At 38.0% G+C, this 24,622-nt stretch overlaps 1 protein-coding gene across 14 annotated transcripts in view; it reads left to right on the plus strand.

The window, feature by feature from the left end:
• Nucleotides 1-24,622, plus strand: part of LOC127658531 (microtubule-associated protein 2-like) — a 148,782-nt gene that overhangs the window by 89,293 nt on the left and 34,867 nt on the right. For 6 of the 14 annotated variants that reach the window (XM_052147849.1, XM_052147854.1, XM_052147856.1 and 3 more), the window contains 3 exons: nt 16,217-16,333; nt 20,273-20,347; nt 22,077-22,292. In XM_052147849.1, the coding sequence (XP_052003809.1) occupies nt 16,217-16,333; nt 20,273-20,347; nt 22,077-22,292 (408 nt within the window). Of the gene's footprint in view, nt 1-11,085; nt 11,151-16,216; nt 16,334-20,272; nt 20,348-22,076; nt 22,293-24,622 lie in introns of those variants that run through there. The other 8 variants (XM_052147857.1, XM_052147860.1, XM_052147858.1 and 5 more) reach the window with 6 other exon arrangements.

Below are 24,622 nucleotides of genomic sequence, written 5' to 3' on the forward strand. Positions count from 1 at the left end.
TGTACATGCATGCTTCCTTGGCATTATTCCAACTGCAATTTCAAACTGAAATCTGAAATTACCAACTGGACGTCGTGACAGAGAAAGCCACTTCAGAAATTATAGGAGAGGGCAAATACGGGACAAAGCGCAAAGTTTTTCAGAATAAGTCAGGACACTAGAAAAAGTGCTTAAATACGGGACTGTCCTGGGAAAAACAAGATGTCTGGCAACCCTAGGTATCGTAAAAGCAAAGCACGTTAGAGAATAGGCTTCTAATGTCTGACTGTCAGATTCGTCAGCCAATCGGATTGATTTATTTGTTCTTGGTGGGTGTGGTCTTTAGGTTATGTCCTGGTCAAGGCCTTCCAGCTGGCTTTGAGTGATGCAATCACGCTTTAAGTGTTGTACAGTTGAAGTCAGAAGTTTACATACGCCTTAGACAAATACATTTAAACTCAGTTTTTCACAATTCCTAACATTCAATTGAAGAAAACATTCCCTGACTTAGGTCAGTTAGGATCACTACTTTATTTTAAGAAAGAGAAATGTCAGAATAATAGGAGAGAAAATTATTTCTTTCTTTCACCACATTCCCAGTGAGTCAGATGTTTACATACACTAGGTTAGTATTTGGTAGTATTGCCTTTAAATTGTTTAACTTGGGTCAAACGCTGTGGGATGCCTTCCACAAGCTTCTTACAATAAGTTGCTGGAATTTTGGCTCATTCCTCAAGACAGAACTGATGTAACTGAGTCAGGTCTGTAGGTCTCCTTGCTCGCACATGCTTTTTCAATTCTGCCCACAAATGTTCTATTGGATTGAGGTCAGAGCTTTGTGTTTGCCTCTCCAGTACCTTGACTTTGTTGTCCTTAAGCCATTTTGCCAATCCTCTGGAGGTGTGCTTAGGTTCATTGTCCATTTGGAAGACCCATTTGCGAAGAGCTTTAACATCATAGCTGATGTCTTGAGATGTTGCTTCAATATATCCACATAATTTTCCTTCCTCATGATGCCATCTATTTTCATCTTCGGCATGCAAGTCTCACCTTTTTCCTCCAAGCCAATGGTGATTTTTGTACCAAACTATGTTTATCTCTAGGAGAGAGTCTAATTCCTGAGCGTTATGATGGCTATTTGGTCCCATGGTGTTTATACGTGCATACTAGCGTTTGTACAGATGAGCAGGCATTTGGAAATTGCTCCCAAGGATGAACCAGACTTGTGGACTTTCTTTTGATTTTCCCATGATGTCAAGCAAAGAGGCACTGAGGCACTGAGTTTGAAGGTAGACCTTAAAATACATCCACAAGTACACCTCCAATTGACTCCAATTTTGTCAGAAGCTAATTGGCTAATTGCCTAAATCCTAAATGCTTGACTTTATTTTCTGGAATTTTCCAAGCTGATTAATGGCACAGTGAACTTAGTGAATGTAATCTTCTGACCCACTGGAATTGTGATTTAGTCAATTAAAAGTGAAACAATCTGTCTGTAAACAATTGTACAAAGTAGATGTCCTAAATTACTTGCCAAAACTATAGTTTGCTAATATGAATCTGTGAAGTGGTTAAAAAAATTAGGTTTAATGACTTCAAGTGTATGTAAACTTCTGACGTCAACTGTATGTAATTTGAAAGCGGAGAGTGCGAGATCTATAGCTGACTCGTCAGCTGTCATCACATCATGAGAAAGAGATACTAATCGATTAAACAACCTGACACGTTCTGCATGACTGTGAGATTATTTATTTTATTAAATAGGATAGGAGGACTGATTTTCAATTCAAGTAAATTGGTAAGTTGGGCAATGTTAAAGCAACATCAGTAGTTTTTAAGTGTAAATTAGGCTGCTTGAGCATTCAGTGTCATTTAAAGTTTTTAAAAGTAATAGCGTACACTGACGAAACAAAATTTCTTGCAAGTAAAATTTAAATAGCGAATAGCTTTTTCAAGGTTTTATAGACCTTCTTGGTAGATTCAAGTGAAAAGTGATTTTTTAGTGTCAGTTTGGGAGATTCACCCGAACATTTAAATGCACATGTTTGTAAGTTTGGATAGACACTAACACATACAATATGGACATTTGAAAGCATCTAAAACATATTGTACATATATACAGCTTTAGAAAAGTTAAATATTAACAAATCCATTGTAACTGTATTTGAATACACAAATCTATTAGAAATATATTTGTAAATTTTTACTGTTTTATTGATATTTTAGATCCCTTAACCCTACCCCAACCTCTATTAATGTACAGTAGCAATCATTTTTGTTACAATATATAAATATATATATATTTTACAGCTGCTAATCCCAAACCTACTCCTTAACCTAACCATAACCATTTATTAAGCATATAAAAGACATAACAGGCAGATCAATTTAATCTTAAATTGTTAAATAATTCAGTACAAAAGTAGTCCAAAGGGTGAAGCATCTGATTTGCTCCCTGATGGCATACAATATCATTGTGTGATGTAGAGAGTGAAATTGTAATTATTGATTGTTGTAAATCTTCTCCTGATGCACTTTATAACGGTGCTGTCATTTCTCATTAAACATATACTTTAGAGAACACGGCATGTTACGGAACTGTCACGAGACACTTGAGAGCCAATGAGCATTTGACATCACTGCCGTATAACCGCTGGTCGTTATGCTTGAGGCGGCAATTTTGTAATTTTGAAAACAAAACCAACGCACGTTGACGGTTACAGCGGGCACGCCGGCACTGCCGCGGATGGAAATGGAGATCGTTGAATAAAAGGCTTGAATTTGGGTCTGTTTTTCATAGAAAGCAGTCTGAATATTTGGATTATAGCTTACAAATGTATGGATTAATTTTATTATTTTATGGTGCTTTTTGTGGTTTATTTAGGTTTTTGGCATATTCTAAAAACTCCTTTTGTGTCCCATGGCAAACAAAAATATAATTAAATGTTTAATAAACTATTAAACGATTACAGAGTTTTGATTCTATAAATATTTGTATAAAAGTTTAAAGTTTAGTCTTGGTTAAAGTTATATAATCCTTTAAAACATTTGATAAGGCAACAGACCTTGAATGAAACCATTAAAATTTCATATTATAATGTCAACTGCATTACATTTATGTGATGGCATATAACTAATCTCAGTGATTATAAATTAAAAAAAATTTATTAAATAATTCTATGAATTATTCAATATTAATCAATTCAAACAGTACATGTAAATGTAAGAATATGTGTGTTTGCTAGAACCAAACTCATGAATTCTCATGAGATCACGTTCAGCATTCAGTGTTATTTCAAGTTATGGCTTCCATGTGTGGACGTCCTTTAAAAATGTCCATTGGTATTTTTAGTTGGCTGTGATGTAATGTATAATGTCCATAGGCATAGGGTGTCTTATTCACTGTGAAACTGAGTTTTCTTAATGGCAATAATAGCATTGAAGGTCTGGACTTACTGCTCCTAGAAGTTGCGAAAAGTCAGCCAATCAAATTACTGCTGGCTATTTCAGACAGCATTTGCCATTTTTGTGTGCAATATGCATCAGATGGGCTGTGAACAGATGGTCTGTGGGCGGTCTGAGTCTGAGACTTGAGGTCAAAAACAAGGCATTTTGACCCATTGTTTAATTTTTGAGTGAGTGAGGGCGTAATTTAGTCTCAGACTTATAAAATTGGATTGCCGAAGGCTGCTTCACATTACTGAAATATTATAACTGAAAGTTCTGAGGAGGCAAACTGCATATTACCCACTGATAGTTGTCAATATTTGATGAAAAACAAAAAGAAGCATACCAGCAGGGGAGAAGCTCTTTGCGTTCTGTTCTGTATGGCAGCTATTAATGCAGGCGAAAGGAATTACATAATTAACTGTTTTTTCCATTGGAATGATAGATAAGCTTAATAACAGACTCTGTTACCATTTTAAATGTCACGTTGTGTTGCTCATTTGCGTGCGTTTCACCAAAACTGTTTAATGTTGTTTTAGAAACCAGTGATTGTAGAAATCTGTGGTATGAAGAAGTAGGTTTGGCCAGAGCTGTTTTGTCTGGGTACTATAAGGCCTCAGGGGAGTACTAGGAGAAAAATGAGGTGTTGCTTTTGTCATGTCGGCAAAAAATAATGTAAAGGGAAAGATTGTGGGGATGCTGAACAAAGGTCTAGCAGAGTAAATTACAGGGGACCAGCTGCCATGGCAACCCTGTGAAAGTGAGAGTTGGTGCTGTGAGCCCTGCTCAGGGGGAGGGAGTGGTGTTGTTAATTACCCCTGTAAAGACAGATCATAACTGCCTATTACACACAGACAAGCAATACCAGTGCTCCTGCACATTTGTAAGGGTACAAAGTACATGTTCACACAGGCACATGAGGAGATACACGATTACAGGGCAAATGAGGGTGAATCTCACAAGAATTACATTTTTCATTCTGATTACTATATTTTTAAATCATCCTGTCTTAACATGATGATTTTTAGTTTTATTAGCATTATTTGACAGTGAAATGTGTAAGTTTTGCACCAGTTTCATCATTTTCCATAGTTGCAAAACTGTTTTCAAACAGGTTTCCCGAAAATTCTGTAGTGATATAAAATATAGTTGTTAGTATGCAGCCATTGCCAAAAGTATTGGCAGGGACATACATTTTGTATTTCGCAAAGTTTTCTGCTTCAGTTGTTGTGGTGTTGATTCACGTTGTTTCTAGATTATTGTCAAGAGTTATCAGATGCATTTTAAATAATTGCAAAAAGCTTCTTTGTCCAAACAAATTTACTTCATTACCCTGGCACTAAATGACCAGCTAACATTATTTCATTAATCATATAGTAGCACCTGGGAAAGTGTGAACGAGTACTAGTCAGGTGAAATCACTCTATCATTCTGACTGGATTATAAGAGCAGACTGATTGCTATAAAAGGTGGGAAGAAGTGCTTCCACTCATTGTATTCTTGTTAGCAATGCTTACCTCTAAAGAAAGACATGTAGCCATCATCGCTTTGCATCAAAATGGCCTCACATGCAAGGAAATTGCTGCAAAGAATATTGCACCTGAAAGAAGCATTAATCGGATCATCAAGAACTTCAAGGAGAGAGGTTCAACTGCAATGAAGAACGCTTCAGGACGTCCCAGAATATCCAGCAAGTGCCAGGACCATCTCCTCCTGAGGAGTCAGCTATGAAATCGTGTCACCAGCAGTGCAGAGCTTGTCAATATTGGCAGCAGGTTGGTGTGAGTGCATCTGCATGCACAGTGAGGCGAAGACTTTTGGACAATGGCCTGGTGTCAAGAAGGGCAGCAAAGAAGCCACTTTTCTCCAATATAAACATCAAGGACAGACTGAAATTCTGCGAGAAGTACAAGGATGTGACAGCAGAAGACTGGTGCAAAGTTATTTTCTCTCACGAAGCCCCCTTCCGACTGTTTTGGTCACCTGGAAAATTGATAGTCCGGAGAAGAAAAGGTGAACTCTACCATGAGTCCTGTGTCGTGCCAACAGTGAAGCATCCTGAGACCATCCATGTGTGGGGTTGTTTTCATCCAAGGGAGTGGGCTCTCTCACAATTCTGCCCAAAACACTGCCATGAATAAAGAATGGTATCAAAACGTCTTGCAAGAGCAACTTCTCCCAACGATCCAGGAGTAATTTGGTGATGATCCGTGCATTTTCCAGCATGATGGAGCACCATGTCACAAGGCAAGAGTGATAATGAAGTGGCTCGGTGATCATTACATTGAAATTTTGTGGTCAACCCTAGTGGATAATCCGAGTGGACAAATTGTAATCAACTCTGAGCACTAATAATGCAAGAATGGATCGCCATCAGTCAGGATATGGCCCAGAAGCTGATATCCAGCATGCCAGAGCGAATTGCAGAGGTAATGAAGAACAAGGGTCAACACTTTGAATACATTTATGTCACTGCCAATACTTTTGGCCACAGCTGTACAGTAAGATTATAGAGCTATAAGAGTAATGCAAATAGCATATTTCAGATCGGATGGTCCCGGAAGAATTTGATGATATTTGAGTTCAAATATTTGAGTTCATATTGAAATCTAATTTTTTGAGATCTCATTTGAAACCTTACAGGAGACACCTGTGAAAGTCTCTATTCGCTCTCCATTTCATCACATTTCTGTCAAGGATATACGTACATTTGAGATATTAAAGAGATTTAGTTTGTTTAATTTTCTTTCATTTGGGTTGCATTGATAGTAGTATTCCTCAAGTTTCAGAGTGTTAGGAAGAAGGGTTGCATTCTGGGTGCCCAGGCAGCGGAATAATAGCCTCATCAGCAGAATTGTTCAGAGTTAAATAGATAGATGAAGGGATGACTGCACAAAGAAAGAGACACTTGCATAACAGGTCATCCTAAGTGTTTCATCTCTGCTCTCTGCTTATAGAGAGCATGCACAGACAGCTGCAGACAAGCACTCAGTGACACATTGATAGCTCAAATGGCTGGAAACAGTTTGGTGAATTTACAAGGAAAGAATTGCACCCATTGATATCTGTTTGCGTTGTTTTATCAACCTATTTAATCAGTGCATTATGCAAATCAGGAAACGTGCTGAACAAAATTTGCATGGCCCAATTCCCAATCTTGCAAATTGGTTCTGAGTGCTAGGTTGCAAATGCTCCGACATACTTCACTGGGACTGTAGCACATCACTCCACCACTGCAATCTAGACACCTGAGTGGGCTCTTTTAAATGCTGAAAGTGCACTCTATACTGCTCGTGGATCCTGTATATGCACAGGTATTACACACTTCTCCATCATTTCATTATCATTTGATGAATTACTGCAGCTGTGCTTGTTAAAAAATGTACACAAACATCTTTTTCAATAAAATTCCCTTTACCCCCTGCTTTCCGCCGATGATAGTAGCATGATATTAATTACGCTTGGCAGGTAGCGCTCCCTTCTGCAAATCAGACACAATCAATAACAAGCCTAATTTACAGGTGGCATTTTGGGCTAAAAAAAATGACAATGGCTCGATTTAAATACATCGCTATTTCACCACATTTAGTGCCTGTTTGAACTGGATTTCTGGTGGTTTGTCAGTAAGGTCTACTTAAAACATTTTTGTGCTGAAATATAGCATATAAAAGTGCCACTATTGTTTTGTGTACATGTTAACATGATTTTAGTGTGATATAATTTACACAGATAAGATAAGGGGTTTTATCCAGTTCCGGGATTACAAAAAGTTGTAATATTGGATATAATCTATGGATATACACAGATAAGATTAGTAAGCTATTTATCTCACTAAAACCATGTCAACATTTATAATGTTTATGTCTTGTGGCTATACATTGGAAACTGTGTATTTTCACGTACATGGAATGGCCCCATTCACCAGCATCATAAGTGCCTTACTGTGACCAGGATTTTAGTTTTTTTGTTGAATTAACGAGGGACGAGATATTTAAGCCACAACATTAAGCCACAAGTGCAGTTAATTGATCTTAACTTGTATTGAACCCAAAACATTCCTTTAAGGTGACTGGAGACACAGCAGAATCCGCTACAATCAAACTTCAGAGCCTCGTACCGAAGTCTCCACCTGGACAGGTTCACATATCATGGCATCGCCATGGGAAATTTCCCTTATTTAAAAAAATATTGTTTGAAATTGCATCTATTTTTATGTTCGTAGTAGCTATTTTGTCAGTTTGTTACTGCTCCCTTCCTTTACACTTTACTGAGGACCATACCAAATGTTTTCCCAGAAGTTATACGAGTATGGAATCCCTTCACATTCCAGTAATCTCTTTCCTTGATATAAATCAGCACAGTTCCCCTGTCACCCCCATAAGTACTTAATAAACAGCAAAGCCGGGCCGAATGCATCACGGCACCAATCTCTAAAAGTGATTGATGGAGATGGACTTCCCAGCATTAATGCTAATGATCCTTCAGCCAGTGTTGTGTTAACATCGCTCATATGTTTCTCATTAACAAACTTGCTGTTCTAAATCACTTTGAGCCAGAAGAACAACCTGCTTCTTTTGCATGGGTCTGTGTGTTTAATTATAGATTCCAAGCTTTTTATCACTGAGTTCTGTATTAAGGATGGGTCATGATGGTCATTTAGTTGTCCAACAACCGACGAGTCAGTTAGTGAGGCAGTAATGAGTAGTACAGTGGTTCTCAATTGGTTCTTTGTGACCGCATGGAAAAAATTATGCTAAATGAAAATAATTAAGTGCAACTCACCAAATAAATACTCTATGCATATATAGGATGCTAAAATAATTAGGCTTTTCCTATTTCTTGCCTATAGCAAATTCAACTGTCATCTGGTAAAAGCTAGACAAATTAGGCTGATGCCAACCTGGACAGGTTGCGTGACATACCCTTATCTTCAAACCATGAACAAAATAATGCAAGTTGAAAGGAAATATAATGCAGATTTCATCAAATTCAGTTGCAACAAAATTAAACGTGGTTATTGGTGAAAACATGTTTTGTGCAGTGAATTATTAGCTTACTGGTTTATATAGATTTTATTATTATTTTTATACCATTATTTATATACAAATGATAAATAAAAATAATGTTATTTACATTATATTACAATACATTACATTATATTATTTAATATATATTTTTATTTACTTATGAACAGTTTTGGCTTGTGTGTTGGTTGGACTAGTTTCTTTCTTATACTGTATATATTTTCTAGTTTTGATATTTTAACAGCTGTGCTTTAATCAATGTGCTGAAAGCTTGCTGTGCTTTAGCTGTTAGATTGTTTGCACTGTAAATTCCCTCTTGGGAAAAAGTTGCATTGCTTCACTGACGGGGCAACCATACACATTTGACATGCAACCAGACATCTTTTGCCATTACATTTTGTTCTGTTTTTCTTACATTTAGAAAAAATGTGGAAATTTTTTATTCTGTGCTGATGTGAGCTAACTGCCAATTGTAAAAAGAGGGTCTGATGATGTGTTCTTTAGCAGCTAGTGGGGCGTAGATTAGACTGGTACACAAGAGCCCTTCAGACACACAAGAGGTGCTAGACCGTAATGCTGGCTGTGTGACATATGACATTGCATTAGCAATGGGAGATTTTAGAAGGACAAAGAGATTACTTGCTGTCGCAGTCATTGGCTTGAATTAAAGGGGCTGTACTTGTTGAAATGTTGCAACTTGGAACAGGTAGAGCTACAGTATATGCAAACTTCTCTATGTTAGACTTACTGCTCTGCATTTTCTGTAGTTGTACTATGACCACGTTATTAAAGATTTGGGTTGGTAACTGAAAGGTTGTAGGTTAAAATGCCACATTCCACATTCTTGATATATACTGGATCACCATTCTGCACTGAAAAAAGCACTTAAAGTGATAACTCACCCAAAAATGAAAATACTGTCATTCTTCACTCACCCTCATGTTGTTCTAACCTGTAATACTTAACAATGACAGTCACCATTCACTTTCATTGTTTGGATAAAAAGATGCAATAAAAGTGAAGTGACCAAGGCTTTCAGTCCCTTACATTCTTCTCTTGTGTTTCATGGAAGAAAATAAAGTATGCTTTTTTTCTGGTCACAAATGTAATAAGATTGAAAATTGATGGAGCAACATAATTTGTGTGAAAAGACATAATAACCAAAAGTTGTTTTGATTAAAATGCAGTTTTTAAAAAAAGGTGGTGAGGGAGACTTTTACCCCACACTTGGGGTAAAAGGCCCCCAGGGGGGTTAAAGTGATATTGTGTAGATACCGGGGCAGTAGTTATAATGCACAATTTTGGGTAGCTCAGCATGTAATAATGCTTACTACCAAACCTGGAGTAACAAGTTCTAATCCAGGGCGTGCTGAGTGACTCCATTCAGGCTTCCTAAGCAACCAATTCACCCTGTTGCTAGGGTGGGTAGAGTCACGTTGGGGAAACCTCCTTGTAGTCACTAAAATGTATGGTTCTCGCTCTCAGTGGGGTGCGTGATGAGTTGTGCGTGGATGCCGATTAGAATAGCATGAGTCTCCACACGCACTAGGTCTCCGTGGTGACGTGCTCAACAAGCCACGTGATAAGATGTGCGGATTGATGGTCTCCGATGCGGAGGAAACTGAGAGTTATCCTCCACCACCCGGACTGAGGCGAGTCACTACACCACCATGAGGGCTTAGAGCACATTGGAAATTGGGTATTCCAAATTGGGGAAAAAGGGGGATAAAAAATTCAATAATAATACTTTTTCAGAAAAGGTTTTACAATTTTCTGTTAATTTCAAACACATTTGACATTTTATTACATCTCAAGTATTCTATAAACAAATTAATCACCATAATGATTGGATGAGTCAGTGTGAGCCCACTTTGAACATTTTACATAACAAATCTATTTGCCCCATTAAAAAACAAAACAAAAAACAATGTGTTTAATAGGGGCCTTTAGCCCCTGCAACAGGTTTTTTTTTTCACCCCAAATACCATTCTTTTACTTATGTGACAGCTATTGAAAATGTTTTAATTAATGACCTTACACAAAACTGCAAATAATAAATAAGTATTTCATCTCAAAAGAAATGTTGATTACATGGATTTTCATGAGCTACATACATTTACAACATTTACATTTTTTATCAAATTGCCTTAAAATCAACCTTTTGACACCTCAAGCAGTGCATAGTAACAGAGGTTTAGAAAAGTGCTGTGGTGGTTTTTGATGCTATTTAGTGTTTTGTGAGAATATAAAATCAAAGGAGCCTTTAGCCTTCTTGTACCCTACAGGTTTAGAACAACATGAGGGTGAGCAAATGATGACAGAATTTTCATTTGTGAGTGAACTGTCCCTTTAAACCTTGACTGCATCATCTACTTTGGACAAAGGCATAGTCAAAAATGTGTCATCTATAGACATTCATGACGAGTCTAGAGAAACCATATGATGGCAGCACAGGTGCATATGGCTGTGTGTCACTCACATAGCAAGGGCAGCAAAAGCACGGTATGCTGGGAGACCATTTAGATTGGGCCAAGGCTGTGTGTTGCTGTGGCAACAGCTCTTTGGCGGGGGAGTCCTGGCTTGGAGGGACCAACCTTCCCCCCTCCTTTCTCCCGGCTTGTTTGGCAGGCGCACACGACTAATAGTGCACAGACAAGCAGTTGCCTCTAGACAACCAGACCACAGACACTACACTTTTTGGTAAGAGCTATGATTTTATTTTATTTTTTTAATGGGTTGGATAGTCCTCTCTAGGTTTAAGTGGCATCTCATTACAAAGATAGGATGTTGTTAGCATATTTGGATTAGTCAGGTAATACAGATTGTGTTTATGTTGTAGCATCAATGTGCACTTGTGCTAGAAGTGTACTGATGTACCAACGCATGCAAATAGATTTCCATTCCTGTAGTTCAACTAATGCTGGCAACACCTTAGTCAGGGGTTTGATTCTCAGGGACAACACAATCTAACAAAATGTTTTATGGCCTACAAAGTAAAAACACAGTAAATGGCTTCAAAAGTACTTGCTGTAAGTGTGGATTTTGAAGATACTGAAACTTTATGCAATATGTTTTTCTGAGAAAAAACAACAACAGTATATTTTGACAAAATATGTAGTTACTGCATTTTGCCTTTGTACAGCTGTATTGCTTAACTGCACTGTAAATCACTTAATTGGATAAGCATCTGTCAAATGTAACTCTGACTTTGATTTTCTACCACCTGCTTAAGGTGGAAAATGTCTCTCCATGGGAATAATGCATAATGTATGATGCAGTATTCTTCACCATTATTTTTGTGCTATATTTGGAGTATTTACTGTACTTCATATTTGTGCTGATATCTCAGTGATGCAAGCTTTTGTGTGCTGGTTGCAGTCCCATTTGGTCAGCAGTCAAAGCACATCTCAAGTAGATGGGTGTGGACCAGCAGAGGGGGCTGGGTGTAGTTGTTGTGGTAGACATACAGACTCAGTTGTCAGACACAAAGACAGTGATGGACTGGCCAGGTTTGCCTTGAAATGGAATCTGGATTGACACCACATTACAGAAATGGCAAAACTATGAAGTTGGCGGTTAAGGATAGAGAGAGCAATCATATATCTACTTGAAAACAGAGGGCTGGTCATATACTATATTTACTGTAATGCTTTTTTTTTTTTTTTTTTTTCAAATATTGAGCAATATATATATATATTTAATCAGTTCTCTCTGGGCATGTTCCCTGCCTCCCTGTTGATTCATTCAGTAGTTGGCTGTGCAGATCTGCTTATTTCTAAAGTTCTAAATTATGTAATTTTCCAGATCAGTAGTTGCCTCTCCTGAAGATGAACTCTTAAAAATGATATTTTCCCCTATATAAAAATTCTGTTATTATTTACTCATCACTTACTTACTGTTGTTCCAAACCTACCAACACCTTCTTTCTTTCTTGGAACTAAAATAATGAACTTCTGAAGTGTCTTTATGCAGCTTGTTCCAAACCAGAACAGTGCATATTGACAGCACCTTAAAGAGAGTCCAACTGTAACTTCCGGTAAATACCAAACCTTTTGATTGTGTTTCTTTTTTTTTTTTGTCTTTTTGGCGCTTGAAAGCTATGGTAACTGAACTTTTGTTGTATGGAAAACAAGCTGTGTGAACATGAATTCTATCAGGAAGACTCGCAGACTTAAGTGAAATTTAAGATGACATTTTACTTGTTGAATATAAAATAGAAAAGTAATGTCTCTCTTTGGCGTAGGCCCTGTCTGGCAGTCCGAAGAAGTGGTACTCGGAACCGTCATATCCTGCCGGAGATAGGAGGCAGGGGCGAGGAGCCTACCCCCATGCAGTACGGGATTCAACTGGTGGTTGTGTTGTGGTGGAGGTTGCCGTGTTAGCACACTGAAACAGTAATGTGATAGAATGTGAGCAGATATATAAAGCAATGGCTTACATTTTATTGGCTAGGAATTACTCAGCTAATGGTGCGATGATGTACAGCTGCTAGTCTTCCCGCTAGAACTACGCTGTGCTTACATTTACCACAGAAAATAATGTCGACTTGTCTCTTGTTTAGTTAAAAAAGCAAAAATTGCTGTAACAGTAATACAATTACAATGGAAGTGAATGGTGCCTGTCCATCAATGTTAAAATAGACAAAGATCCAAAAGTATAGACGTAAACATTTTATATATTAACATCTTTTAAGTTTGATCAAATCTCCATTCATCATGATTTTAGTGTTATAAAATCTCTGGGGTTAGTTTCCACTGGGGAGAGAGAGAGAGAGAGAGAGAGAGTGGGAGTACCAAATGGCCCTAATCACTTTGCATTTCTTCGGAGTCGCTGGGGCTGTTTATCTCCTGGTTCTAATGTGTCTGTCTCATGTTGAGCACATGTTAGCTGATCATTGATGTGTACTAGGATTAAATTGAAAGGTCTTGCCTTTTTCTTGCTTGTTAAACTCTTAAAGGGATATTTCATCCAGCTTGTCGTCACAATCTTTTTCAACCACCCGCTATGGGTGACCATTACAACGCTAACCAGATCTATCTCGCATTTAATATTGTACGATTGATAGCATCAAAATTAAAGCTCTAAACTTCTGATGTTTTGTGCATGGTGTGTGTGTCTTAAAGAGCTGAGGGATACTTTTAATAGAGCTGTTTTAAATTGAAATCTATCCCTGGACGAGTGTTGCCAGCCAATCCGTGGGCTGGATATAGCCTGCTGGTTAATCTGTTGCAGTAACTGCTCATACCTCCCCAATCTGCTGTTACCATGACAATTTACTCTCTCAAAGTGCTGCCAATTTTCTTGCCATTTTGAGCTTTTTCTCTTATCTTGTGTTTTGTGTAATATTCACTGAGTTTAAATCAATACCCACTGAAGAAACTGAATTCCACTGAAGCAGTGTTGGGTTCGAGTCCACCTTGGTCAAGTCCGAGTCAAGTCAGATTCTTTAAACAATTTAGTCTGAGTTATGTCCAAAAGGGGCTGTGTCGGACACAAGACCGAGTCCATAACAGGCTGAGACAGCCCCTTTTGGGCCGAGTCCGAATGAATCTGTTCATGAATCTGAATACAAATTTCAATATTTTAAGCTTCACAACTAAGAAAAACAGTTTGTCAATATAAATGTAACATAAACACCTCTGTTACATTTCATATATACATTGTATGATTAGTTTCCTGCTGAACAGTCATCAAAGTAGTTTCTGAATGAATGCATATGCTTTAGGTGTATGAAGACAAAACTGTCCTGTTGACATTTCATGTATTTGTTGCTTTTCTCCTCCACTCAAACATAGACGAAAGAAAGTGAAAGCTGCTTTAGTCATTACAACCAAGGTTATTATGTCTCAAATTTTAATTTAGTTATTATTTATAATTCATTTTTCTGAAACTTTTTTTCTCTAGCTGCCGAGTGATTTGGGAAAATACAGTAAATACAAATGAGTCAACACAGTAGTAATTAGTACTCGATGAAATGTTATGTCTCAAAATTTGACTGCAAATGCTACATACAAAAACACTGGAAAAGCCCACTGATCATATTAGGACTATGTCATTACGGACATGATTTTCTAATTAATTTGTGGGATACCACACAATACAGGGCAGTTCTGCGTGCTGCTCGTGCACCTAAATCCCTGACGTGTCTGTGTGCGTCTCGCAGCAGCTACCGCAGAAGATTAAAAATATTAATCATTTATATTTGCTTGAGTGGCAGCTGCATTGGTCTGCAATCAGTCTGAAATCTTTAAATACCAACCAAAGAAAATTTCATTGAGCTCTCTTCCTCTTTAACCACAAAAACATGAATGATAATAATTTAAGGACAATTCATAAATTTAACAGAATTGTCCTTCAAAAGTGTCCGAGATGTAGGCTAAAAAAGACGTGCATAAGTTACCCAGTGGTTTACAATATAAATAAAATAAACCTTTAAAATACAAACAACTTAACCAACAAAATTGATCATGATCATCAAATTGACATGACGTTTATCTTCATCCACAAACTCTGTCATCAAATAATACATTTCTTTTATAGTCTATAATTCAATTATACACAAAACATTTCACTGCCCAAAATATCCTAATATTTTACTGTGCATGGTTGAAAGTTGTGAATGTTGGACAAATGCTGTAAAAGAATGTATTTTAAGCTGCTCGTCAATGCTTTGAAAATAGTTGAGCAATAATAAATAGGTGCTGTTTATCTGTTTAGAGTTGCTGTCTGCTTTAGCAAAAACTCCAATTCAAGCTGACAACACTGCATGGACAACAAGAGACTACAAAAGGCTACATGTGTAGATACATTATGCCTAAAAAGACTTAAGATATAGTATAGTATTTTTATTTCAACATGCTATTTAAGTCCAAGTCATTAAAATTGTACTTGTCACTCGGACTCAAATGCGAGTTCAAACGTGAGCACCCCAGCTCTGCATTGAAGCCTTAAATTAGTTTTATTTGCTGTAGAATTGTGTTTAATAATTTACTAGTAGCAGCTCTAGAGACTTATTCTTTGAAGGGCTCATATCATGAGGAATTAAGTTTTCGTTGATGTTTTGAGATGCGACAGTATGTTGAACAAAGAAATCTTACTGTAACTTTTTTCTTACTCACAATTTTCATACATTTCTTCCTAGTCCATACAGACTAAAAGCTGAACTGCTAAAGTGTCTCATTCTGAACTTCCACAACAAACAACTGAACTCATGAGTAAATGACCTGTTACATTTACATGGCAAAGCAGCCTATTTGGTGTTCAGAAAAATTACTCACCTCGCTGATGTAAGATCTAAACTGCAGATCTGGTTGGGAGATTTGGTGTCCGAATTAAGGCCATATGCTGTTTATTTTGAAGACTTACAATAACTATGTTGCACTGTACATTTGTAACACAAATTCTGTATGTTCATTTGGTTATTTAGCCAAATAAGATATAAAACATAGGCTACAACAGCATCATGTAGGTGCCGAAGCCTCTGAGATGTTGTCTCTCATATTGTTTCATACCCATTTAACATTTGATATTAAACACCAATAAAGACCTTAATTGTGTGTGTGGGCTACCGTGCGTGCACAACTTTTTTGCGATGCAATCTCTTTCTCATTGGTTCAGATCTCAATGTAGTCCAGCCCCTTTTTTTGAGGAATGATTTATTGAGTATAAAGTGGTTAAAGCATGATAAATAAAAATGGAGACATCCTATCTGGATATGTGAATATTTGCCTGTGTGTGTTGATGCATGTTGTGTATGTATTGCACAGAGCAAGTGTCAGCACGGATCGTGCAGGAAGTTACGGCTGAAGCAGTAGCAGTACTAAAGGGAGAGCAGGAGCAGCATCCGGATACTGCCGTCAGGCTGCCCTCAGGTAGGAAGGCAGGTGAGCACCCTGGGATACTGGAGGTTTTGCCATGCTCAGGTCTGCTAAAGAATATTCCAGGTTCAATACAAGTTAAGCTCGAATGACAGCATGTGTATCTATATGCTGATTACCATAAATAAATTACTTGAGGGAAAAAAAGGAAATATCATGGTCACAGTAGGGAACATAGGATGGAAGTGAATGGGGCCAATCCATGAACTCTAAAATACACATCATCTAAAAAGTATAACTGCAAGATTCATACATTGTATGTGTTAAGTGTGATTAAATCACTTACATTATCTATGTAAAGTTATATCTAAAATAACAACTTCTTTGCCATGCAATAAAAATGGGTAGCTGACATGAAAGACATTCTGTGGTTTAACAGGCTGTACTCCCTCTAAAATGATCCTGAATAACATTTAGTTAATTCTTTTAAAATTGTATTATTCATGCAGCTTTTTACAGTCTCATATTAATTGAGACAGCATGGAATATTTGTGCTTTTAAAATAGCATTTGTTACACTGTGGGACCATTTCAAATGGACTGCTGAATGCGTGATGTATTTAAAAATGATGAACAGTTCCATTACCACAGAAATTCACTTTCCCTTATACATTTGTATTAATTTTGTTATTTATGTGTCAAAAACCCATATACAGTATATATCTTATGTCAGTTATGTTGGCCATCAACCTCCTACTCTCTAGATATTGGTATTGGCAATAGAAACCATATCTGTTTACCAGTAGTCACTAGTTTATGTGTTGCGTTCATAACTTACAAGCAGTTCTCTGGAGCAGAATACTATGGGTTTTGCATAGACCATTAGTCAGAGCACTGTACCATTTTCATATAAAGATCTGTAATTAGTTTTTGCTGTTCTACCTCTATGGAATGTGTTCAGCATTGCCATTCTGTCTGTCCGTTCCTTAGTTTGTTTGTGTGTGTGTGTGATCTTATCAAAGCTGTGGAGAGAGTCACCAGGGCACTTTATTTGTTTTATAATGACACATTCGCCCTGACAGCGGGCCTGTTCCAGCTCCTCTCTGCTTGGGTTCTGCACCCACCCTGCCCCTGGCTAGCTGTGATTGTGCCAACATAGGGCAAAGATGGTCAGACTTAGGGTGAGCCTTGAGTGCTCTCTCTCTCTTTTTGTCTCTATCTCACTCTGTGGTTGGCTGGCAACATGGTAAAACGTGGTGGTCTTTGTTTTCTTTCTGGTTTCTGTGGTTGTGCTTCATGTCTTTTGTGATATTAATTTAAATGTATCTTTCATGGTTTTCATGTTTTCTTCTAAGCTTTCTTGGTTTTGAAAACAGAAACTCTGTGTTTCATTAGAAAGTGTGTGTTGCCTTTGTGACTTGAGTTTAATTACTGTAAACAGTGACTATTATCAATACTGTATATAAACTGTGCATTATTCATGACATTTAATGTTGTTAATGTATGTAACCTTTTATTAGACAACTGATCATAATTCACTTTCACATAATTTATTTTACAAGAAGACAGAATCAGTTTGAACTAGAGTTGTTGCTTGTTAATTTATTGGCAGCATGATGTAATGTAATTTCCTTCCACATTTATGTTTGAACTCATTAAGTCAAAAGTACAAAGTGCTCTCAAAGTCAAAGTTGTTAATTTGTTTCATATACACATATAGTAGTGCATAGGCCAGAGGACCAATTAGCGAACTGTGATAAAGATCCAGATCTAAGATGAATTCCATCCAGACCATCAATAACTTATCACATTTCATAAAATGAATGTAATTATATATATATATATATATATATATTTATTTATTTTTTCTCCCTTTTTAATTTTAATCTAATACTAATATATACTTACAATAATATGCAATCAGACTTCTTTTCCATTTGAAATGCAATCCAAGAGATCAGAGGCTTCATTGTTCGGCAAAAAAACAAGAAGATGAAGATATATATATATATATATTTCCATTATAACAGTAAATATATAACTCTGCTATATATATATATATATATATATATATATATATATATATATATATACAGGTGAAACTCGAAAAATTAGAATATCGTGCAAAAGTTCATTAATTTCAGTAATTCAACTTAAAAGGTGAAACTAATATATTATATAGACTCATTACAAGCAAAGTAAGATATTTCAAGCCTTTATTTGATATAATTTTGATGATTATGGCTTACAGCTTATGAAAACCCCAAATTCAGAATCTCAGAAAATTAGAATATTACATGAAATCAATAAAAAAAGGATTTTAAATACAGAAATGTCGGCCCTCTGAAAAGTATAATCATGCATATGTACTCAGTACTTGGTTTGGGCCCCTTTTGCATTAATTACTGCCTCAATGCGGCGTGGCATGGATGCTATCAGCCTGTGGCACTGCTGAGGTGTTATGGAAGACCAAGATGCTTCAATAGCGGCCTTCAGCTCTTCTGCATTGTTTGGTCTCATGTCTCTCATCTTTCTCTTGGCAATGCCCCATAGATTCTCTATGGGGTTCAGGTCAGGCGAGTTTGCTGGCCAATCAAGCACAGTAATACCATGGTCATTGAACCAGGTTTTGGTACTTTTGGCAGTGTGGGCAGGTGCCAAGTCCTGCTGGAAAATGAAGTCTGCATCTCCATAAAGCTTGTCTGCTGAAGGAAGCATGAAGTGCTCTAAAATGTCCCGGTAGACGGCTGCGTTGACTCTGGACTTAATAAAGCACAGTGGACCAACACCAGCTGATGACATGGCTCCCCAAACCAACACAGACTGTGGAAACGTCACACTGGACTTCAAGCATCTTGGATTGTGTGCCTCTCCATTCTTCCTCCAGACACTGGGACCTTGGTTTCCAAATGAGATGCAAAATTTGCTCTCATCAGAAAAGAGGACTTTGGACCACTGAGCAACAGACCAGTTCTTTTTTCTTTAGCCCAGGTAAGGCGTTTGACATTTGAAGCCCATGTCCAGGACCCGTCTGTGTGTGGTGGCTCTTGATGCAGTAACTCCAGCCTCAGTCCACTCCTTGTGAAGCTCCCCACACATTTGAATGGCCTTTTCCTGACAATCCTCTCCAGACTACGGTCATCCCTGCTGCTTGTGCACGTTTTTCTTCCACACTTTTCCCTTCCACTTAACTTTCTATTAATGTGCTTTGATACAGCACTTTGAGAACATCCAACTTCTTTTGCAATTACCTTTTGAGGCTTTCCCTCCTTGTGGAGGGTGTCAATGATGGTTTTCTGCACAACTGTCAGGTCAGCAGTCTTCCCCATGATTGTGAATTCAACTGAACCAGACTGAGAGACCATTTAAAGGCTCAGGAACCCTTTGCAGGTGTTTAGCTGATTAGAGTGTGACACTTTGAGCCTACAATACTGAACCTTTTCACAATATTCTAATTTTCTGAGATTCTGAATTTGGGGTTTTCATAAGCTGTAAGCCATAATCATCAAAATTATATCAAATAAAGGCTTGAAATATCTTACTTTGCTTCTAATGAGTCTATATAATATATTAGTTTCACCTTTTAAGTTGAATTTTTGAAATTAATGAACTTTTGCACGATATTCTAATTTTTCGAGTTTCACCTGTATATATATATATATATATACTGTATAACATGAGTGGTGTCACTATGTATGATATTATGAGTTTATTGCATTTTAAAATACAACATTTGTCCCTCCATGAACCAATTTTTTCCCTTGTGAACACATTGCTACCAGGTTTCATTTTTCTTGTTTGGACATTTAAAGATATTTTGCTTCCACAACATTAGAAAACATGTCACATCAGAGCTGTGGGCTAGCACATATGCTTTGACAAATTTAACAGTGGTGTCCATGTAGCCAATGCAAGTTTGAGTCTGGTTTGCATAATTGCAGTCCACAAAGAAAATTTCTTTAACACTATCTTGACCTATTCATCTACTTCTGTTGTTTGTCTGCAGTGGAGGACTCTGCAAACCTGCCACCCTCTCCTCCTCCATCCCCAGCAGCAGAGCATTTCGGGCCTTTGGAGCAAGGTAGGGTCATACTTCACTCTGTGAGTGAGTGTGTGTGTGGAGAGAGGTGAGGTGAGAAACACACTGAAAGAGCTTGAAAACCTTATTACCGCTAGTTTTTTTTGGTCACCCTCTGAACTTGGCTCAAATGAGGGTGTATTATCTGGGATGCCTGCTAATCCTGCCCCTTCCAGGCTGATTTCGCCCATGCCCAGTCGATCTGTGGGGCTGGTCCAGAGACTGATGGAGTTGTGTTTGCAGGATGAACTTTGCCTATTTCGTTGACATCATTCAAGTCGGCCTCCTCTTCCTCCTCGTCATCCAGCATCTCTAGCTCTTAGACATGGCCTCATCTTCATCATCCTAACTCCGGGAGCTTATCTTGATCAAAAGCCCAACACCAAAGAGACCCCTCCTTCTTCTTATCCTCCTAATCAATCAAACTCAACCCCTCCTTATGCCCCACGCAATCATGGGTATTGACACCACCCTGCATGTTAGCCCTCACACCTTAAACTGTATGCTGCTCTGTCTCAACTACAGCCAACTTGCTAATGTTTCTGCTGATGCCAGGCTGTTGCTGAAACCGTGTGGCATTCAGGTTGCTCATTCTCTCTCTAAAGCCCCTTTAGAGATCTGTGAATTGCTCCAAACCTCTCTCAGTTCCTCTGTGCGTCCCTGTCTTTAGATTTGCACATTGTTTCGTGGGTGCTGTTGACGTTGTGGGCTTGTGCTCGTTTGTTGTTTTGACTGTGTCTGTCTACTTCCTGTGGTTGGTCAATGCCATGCTCAGATCAGTCTTTACAGATACAAAACTAAACAATGTTATTAGCACTTATCCAACCATTAACAGTCTTCAGGAGGAACTACAACAATCACATATTTACACAATCCTTAGGAAGACACTTTGTCAACATGAAGACAAATCTCTTTCATTTCGTAAAGGTGACACCGTTTTTGTGCCACTAGTTGCACCAATCAGAATTGCTATCTTCTTAAAACTAGGTTCAAAATAGTTTTTTCTAAAATCTTGCCAATTGTATAGCAAAAGTAGTGTAATATCAGTGCAGTAACATTAATGGAATAAAGTTTGCCGCAGCTATAGCAAATAACAGTAGATTGGGTTTATGTCAAGATGCTCTTGATGGTGCACTTGACTATCCTGTTTATCTTTTTACACAAGTTAAATGATTTGTAAAGGCCTTTTTATGTTGACTCTAATCAAGCACTTCATAATGGTACTTTAGACAATTACAATGTCTTCCTGTTAAAAATCTGGTCATGGCATAGCACCACTACTGTCATACTTTGTGTTTCTTGACACTGTGTCTGTGTTGTGTGTGTATTTATTTTTTTTCATACACATTTTCCTTTTTTGTTTTATTTCTCACCATCTGACATTTTTTAGCTCTTTTTTCTATGATCTCTCACACTTTCTCTCTTTCTCTCCCTCTTCCCTTCCCTTCTCAAGTCACCTATAGCATATTCTGATTCACCTTTTACTTTCACTTGTGTTCCCTACTTCCTACATTACTTGCTACAGCGTTTCTAGCTTCCTTCTTCCTCTTCCTTTTCCTCTTTTTTCCATTTCCTTTTCCTGTTTTTCTCTTTCTTTTCCTTTTCTCTTTCTTTTAAATCTTCCTTCTCTGTCTTCCTGTTTCTTTCCTCTTCCTTTTCTTCTCTGTCTCTTTGTTTCTCTGTCTCTTTGTCCAGATTTCCCTGCAGTTCTTTTCCTTGTGTCTATTTGTAGATGTAGGGGATGAGGAGGAAGCAGGTCCTCTCCGCTGCTTCCAAAATTCTCGCGAGAGGTGCAAGTTCCTCGCCCCCTCCATCTCAGTGTCTGTGCCTGAGGATGACCCGTACCACTCTGATGAGGAATACTATGAGCACCCTTTATTCAGCCCAGAATGGACACGCTCTGGCTCTCGCCCCCCAGGGCAGGCCGCTGCGTTTAGACAGATCGAAGGTGAACCACGCATGGTTCCTGTCTGCCATTTTCTCCTTCCCTCCTTCTTCCCCTCTTCCTCTCTCTTTCAGTCCTCTTCTCTCTTTGGCTAAGCATCAACACCTCTCTCTTTCTCACTTGTCCGCCTCTTCCAGGCTTTTGTCTCTGTTGTGTCGTGCCCATTCCAAAGCGTGTCTTGTGGGGGTGGTTACTTTTTATACCTTGTTAGTACATTCCAGTTGCAAGTGATTTGGATTTCGTGAAACTTTAATGCTATGCAGTACAAGGCACAAGCATTGTTTTTACGCAAAATCCCTGCAGCTATGAAGTACTCAGTTAAAGGAGGAAAAACACTGGTTCTGAAAATGAAATCCGAATGGCTTGCACCATCAGCAGGACATTTGTGCATTCCTTGCACATTTACTCCTTTGCCTGTTTGCTGTGTTCTTGTCTCTGCATCTGTTTGCCCGTATGTGAGCCTCTCTGTCCATCTGTATTTTTGAATGTCACTTCATCAGGCCTGAAAACATACCCATGTGTCTGTAACCCACCCAACTCAACAGACCCCTCCCATATCTCCAGCCTGCTGATGAACACATGCTTAGATCACAGGAGGACTTTCAGCTCTCCACACAGCCATACACACTTCCATACAGGCATACATGGTCATCAGAATCTCTGACCTTAATGAATCAGTCAAGAAAGGTACCAAAATGTACCAAGAAAGGTACTCTTACTGTACCAAAATGAATACTCTGTGGATTGTTTCCCATTTAATTAGATTTGGGAATCAAGAAAAAGTCTGATTCATGAATTATTGATTCTTATGACTTGGTTTTGATTAATTGGTCAAAAACCCTAAAATGAATCGATCTACGAATGGCTTGTAGTTGTCTCTGTACCTTAAAGGAACAGATTACACAAAAATGAAAATTCTGTCATTTACACAACTAATTCACTCAATTTGAGTTTGAGTACATCACAAGTTGTACTGTGAACACACATGCTACCAGGAAAAAGCTTATCTCATACACTTATAAACATGCAACAGAAAATAAAATTCTCTCCAAATCTTTTTGAATGCCTTCATACATTTTGAATGCGATGCACTAATCGTATGGCGTACTTGTATGATATTTTTGGGTCCCTTTTTTATGCATTTTTCAAGTAAGGATCTATCCACTGCAACTGCATTGAAAAAAGAAATGGACCAAGATATTCATTGTGTTCTGAATAAGAAAGAAAACCATACGGGTTTGGAATGACTTGAGGAAAATTGTCACAGAAGTTTCCTTTTTGGGTGAACCATTCCTTAAAGCTGGGGTAGGAGAAGTATCTTACGTCACCTTTAAATCAATGTACTGATTGGTTGTCCATATGACAAATTCAATGTGTCTTTAAGGACACACATTCAGAACAGAGTTCTGAAATAAATGTAAAATAATCTTTCATGGAATCGTTAGGGAAGAGTAGTCATTAAATTCCTTAGGATTCCCATCCCTTCATTTGACATGAGTTTACTGGCCCTTTGTCCCACACTCCCTCCTTCCATTGCAGCACCCTGCTGAGATTGCCATGTCTTGTCTGGCTTCCAGCAGTGTCAGTTCACTTTCCCTCTCGCTCATAAGCTGCAGTCACACTATGTTCTCTTGTTTCATTTTCATTCTTATGTCTCAGAAATGCTGCTGCACCACTTATTCTCTCAGGCCTAGTCCACACTAATACATTTTTGTTTGAAAAAAAAAAAAACTTTTTCTCTCCGTTTTGGAGTTCCGTCCACACAGAGACGGCGCTTTTTGAAAAAGTGTATACATTTGAAAACGCCGTTTTCGCATTGCAGTGTGGACTGTGAAAACGGATGCTTTGGAAAACGATGACGCATTTTTAGTCATGTGATCTATCCAACCAAAACAATCAAGATGGTGGCGTTAAAATTAAAAAAATAAAAATAAATATCACTTTGTACAATCTTCACATTGCATTCCTTCAAAGGCGAAGGGAAGTTTACTCGGAATTGGTGTCAGGCGACAGAACACAAGGAAAATTGCGTTTCAGACCATACATGCAGTGGGGATTTTCTGCATGCACAGTGACACGATTTAAGCATTTTCATACGTTTCAGTGCGGGCGAGCAAGTTTTGGAAAATGCTTGAATACGTTAGTGTGACGGAGAGCGTTTTGAAACGAAAACGCCGTTTTCAAATGTATCCGGATTAATGTAGACATTGCCTCAGTGACAGTGCAAATGTACAATGCATTGTGAAGTGTGTTGTGTGCAAGTCATTTTTTCATGTTAAAGACTAAAATTGAACAAATGTTGAAAATATTTTTTTGGGAATTGTGAAAAAAGA

The sequence above is a fragment of the Xyrauchen texanus genome, chromosome 18 (genome assembly GCF_025860055.1).
Source record: "Xyrauchen texanus isolate HMW12.3.18 chromosome 18, RBS_HiC_50CHRs, whole genome shotgun sequence".
Classification (NCBI taxonomy): Eukaryota; Metazoa; Chordata; class Actinopteri; order Cypriniformes; family Catostomidae; genus Xyrauchen; species Xyrauchen texanus.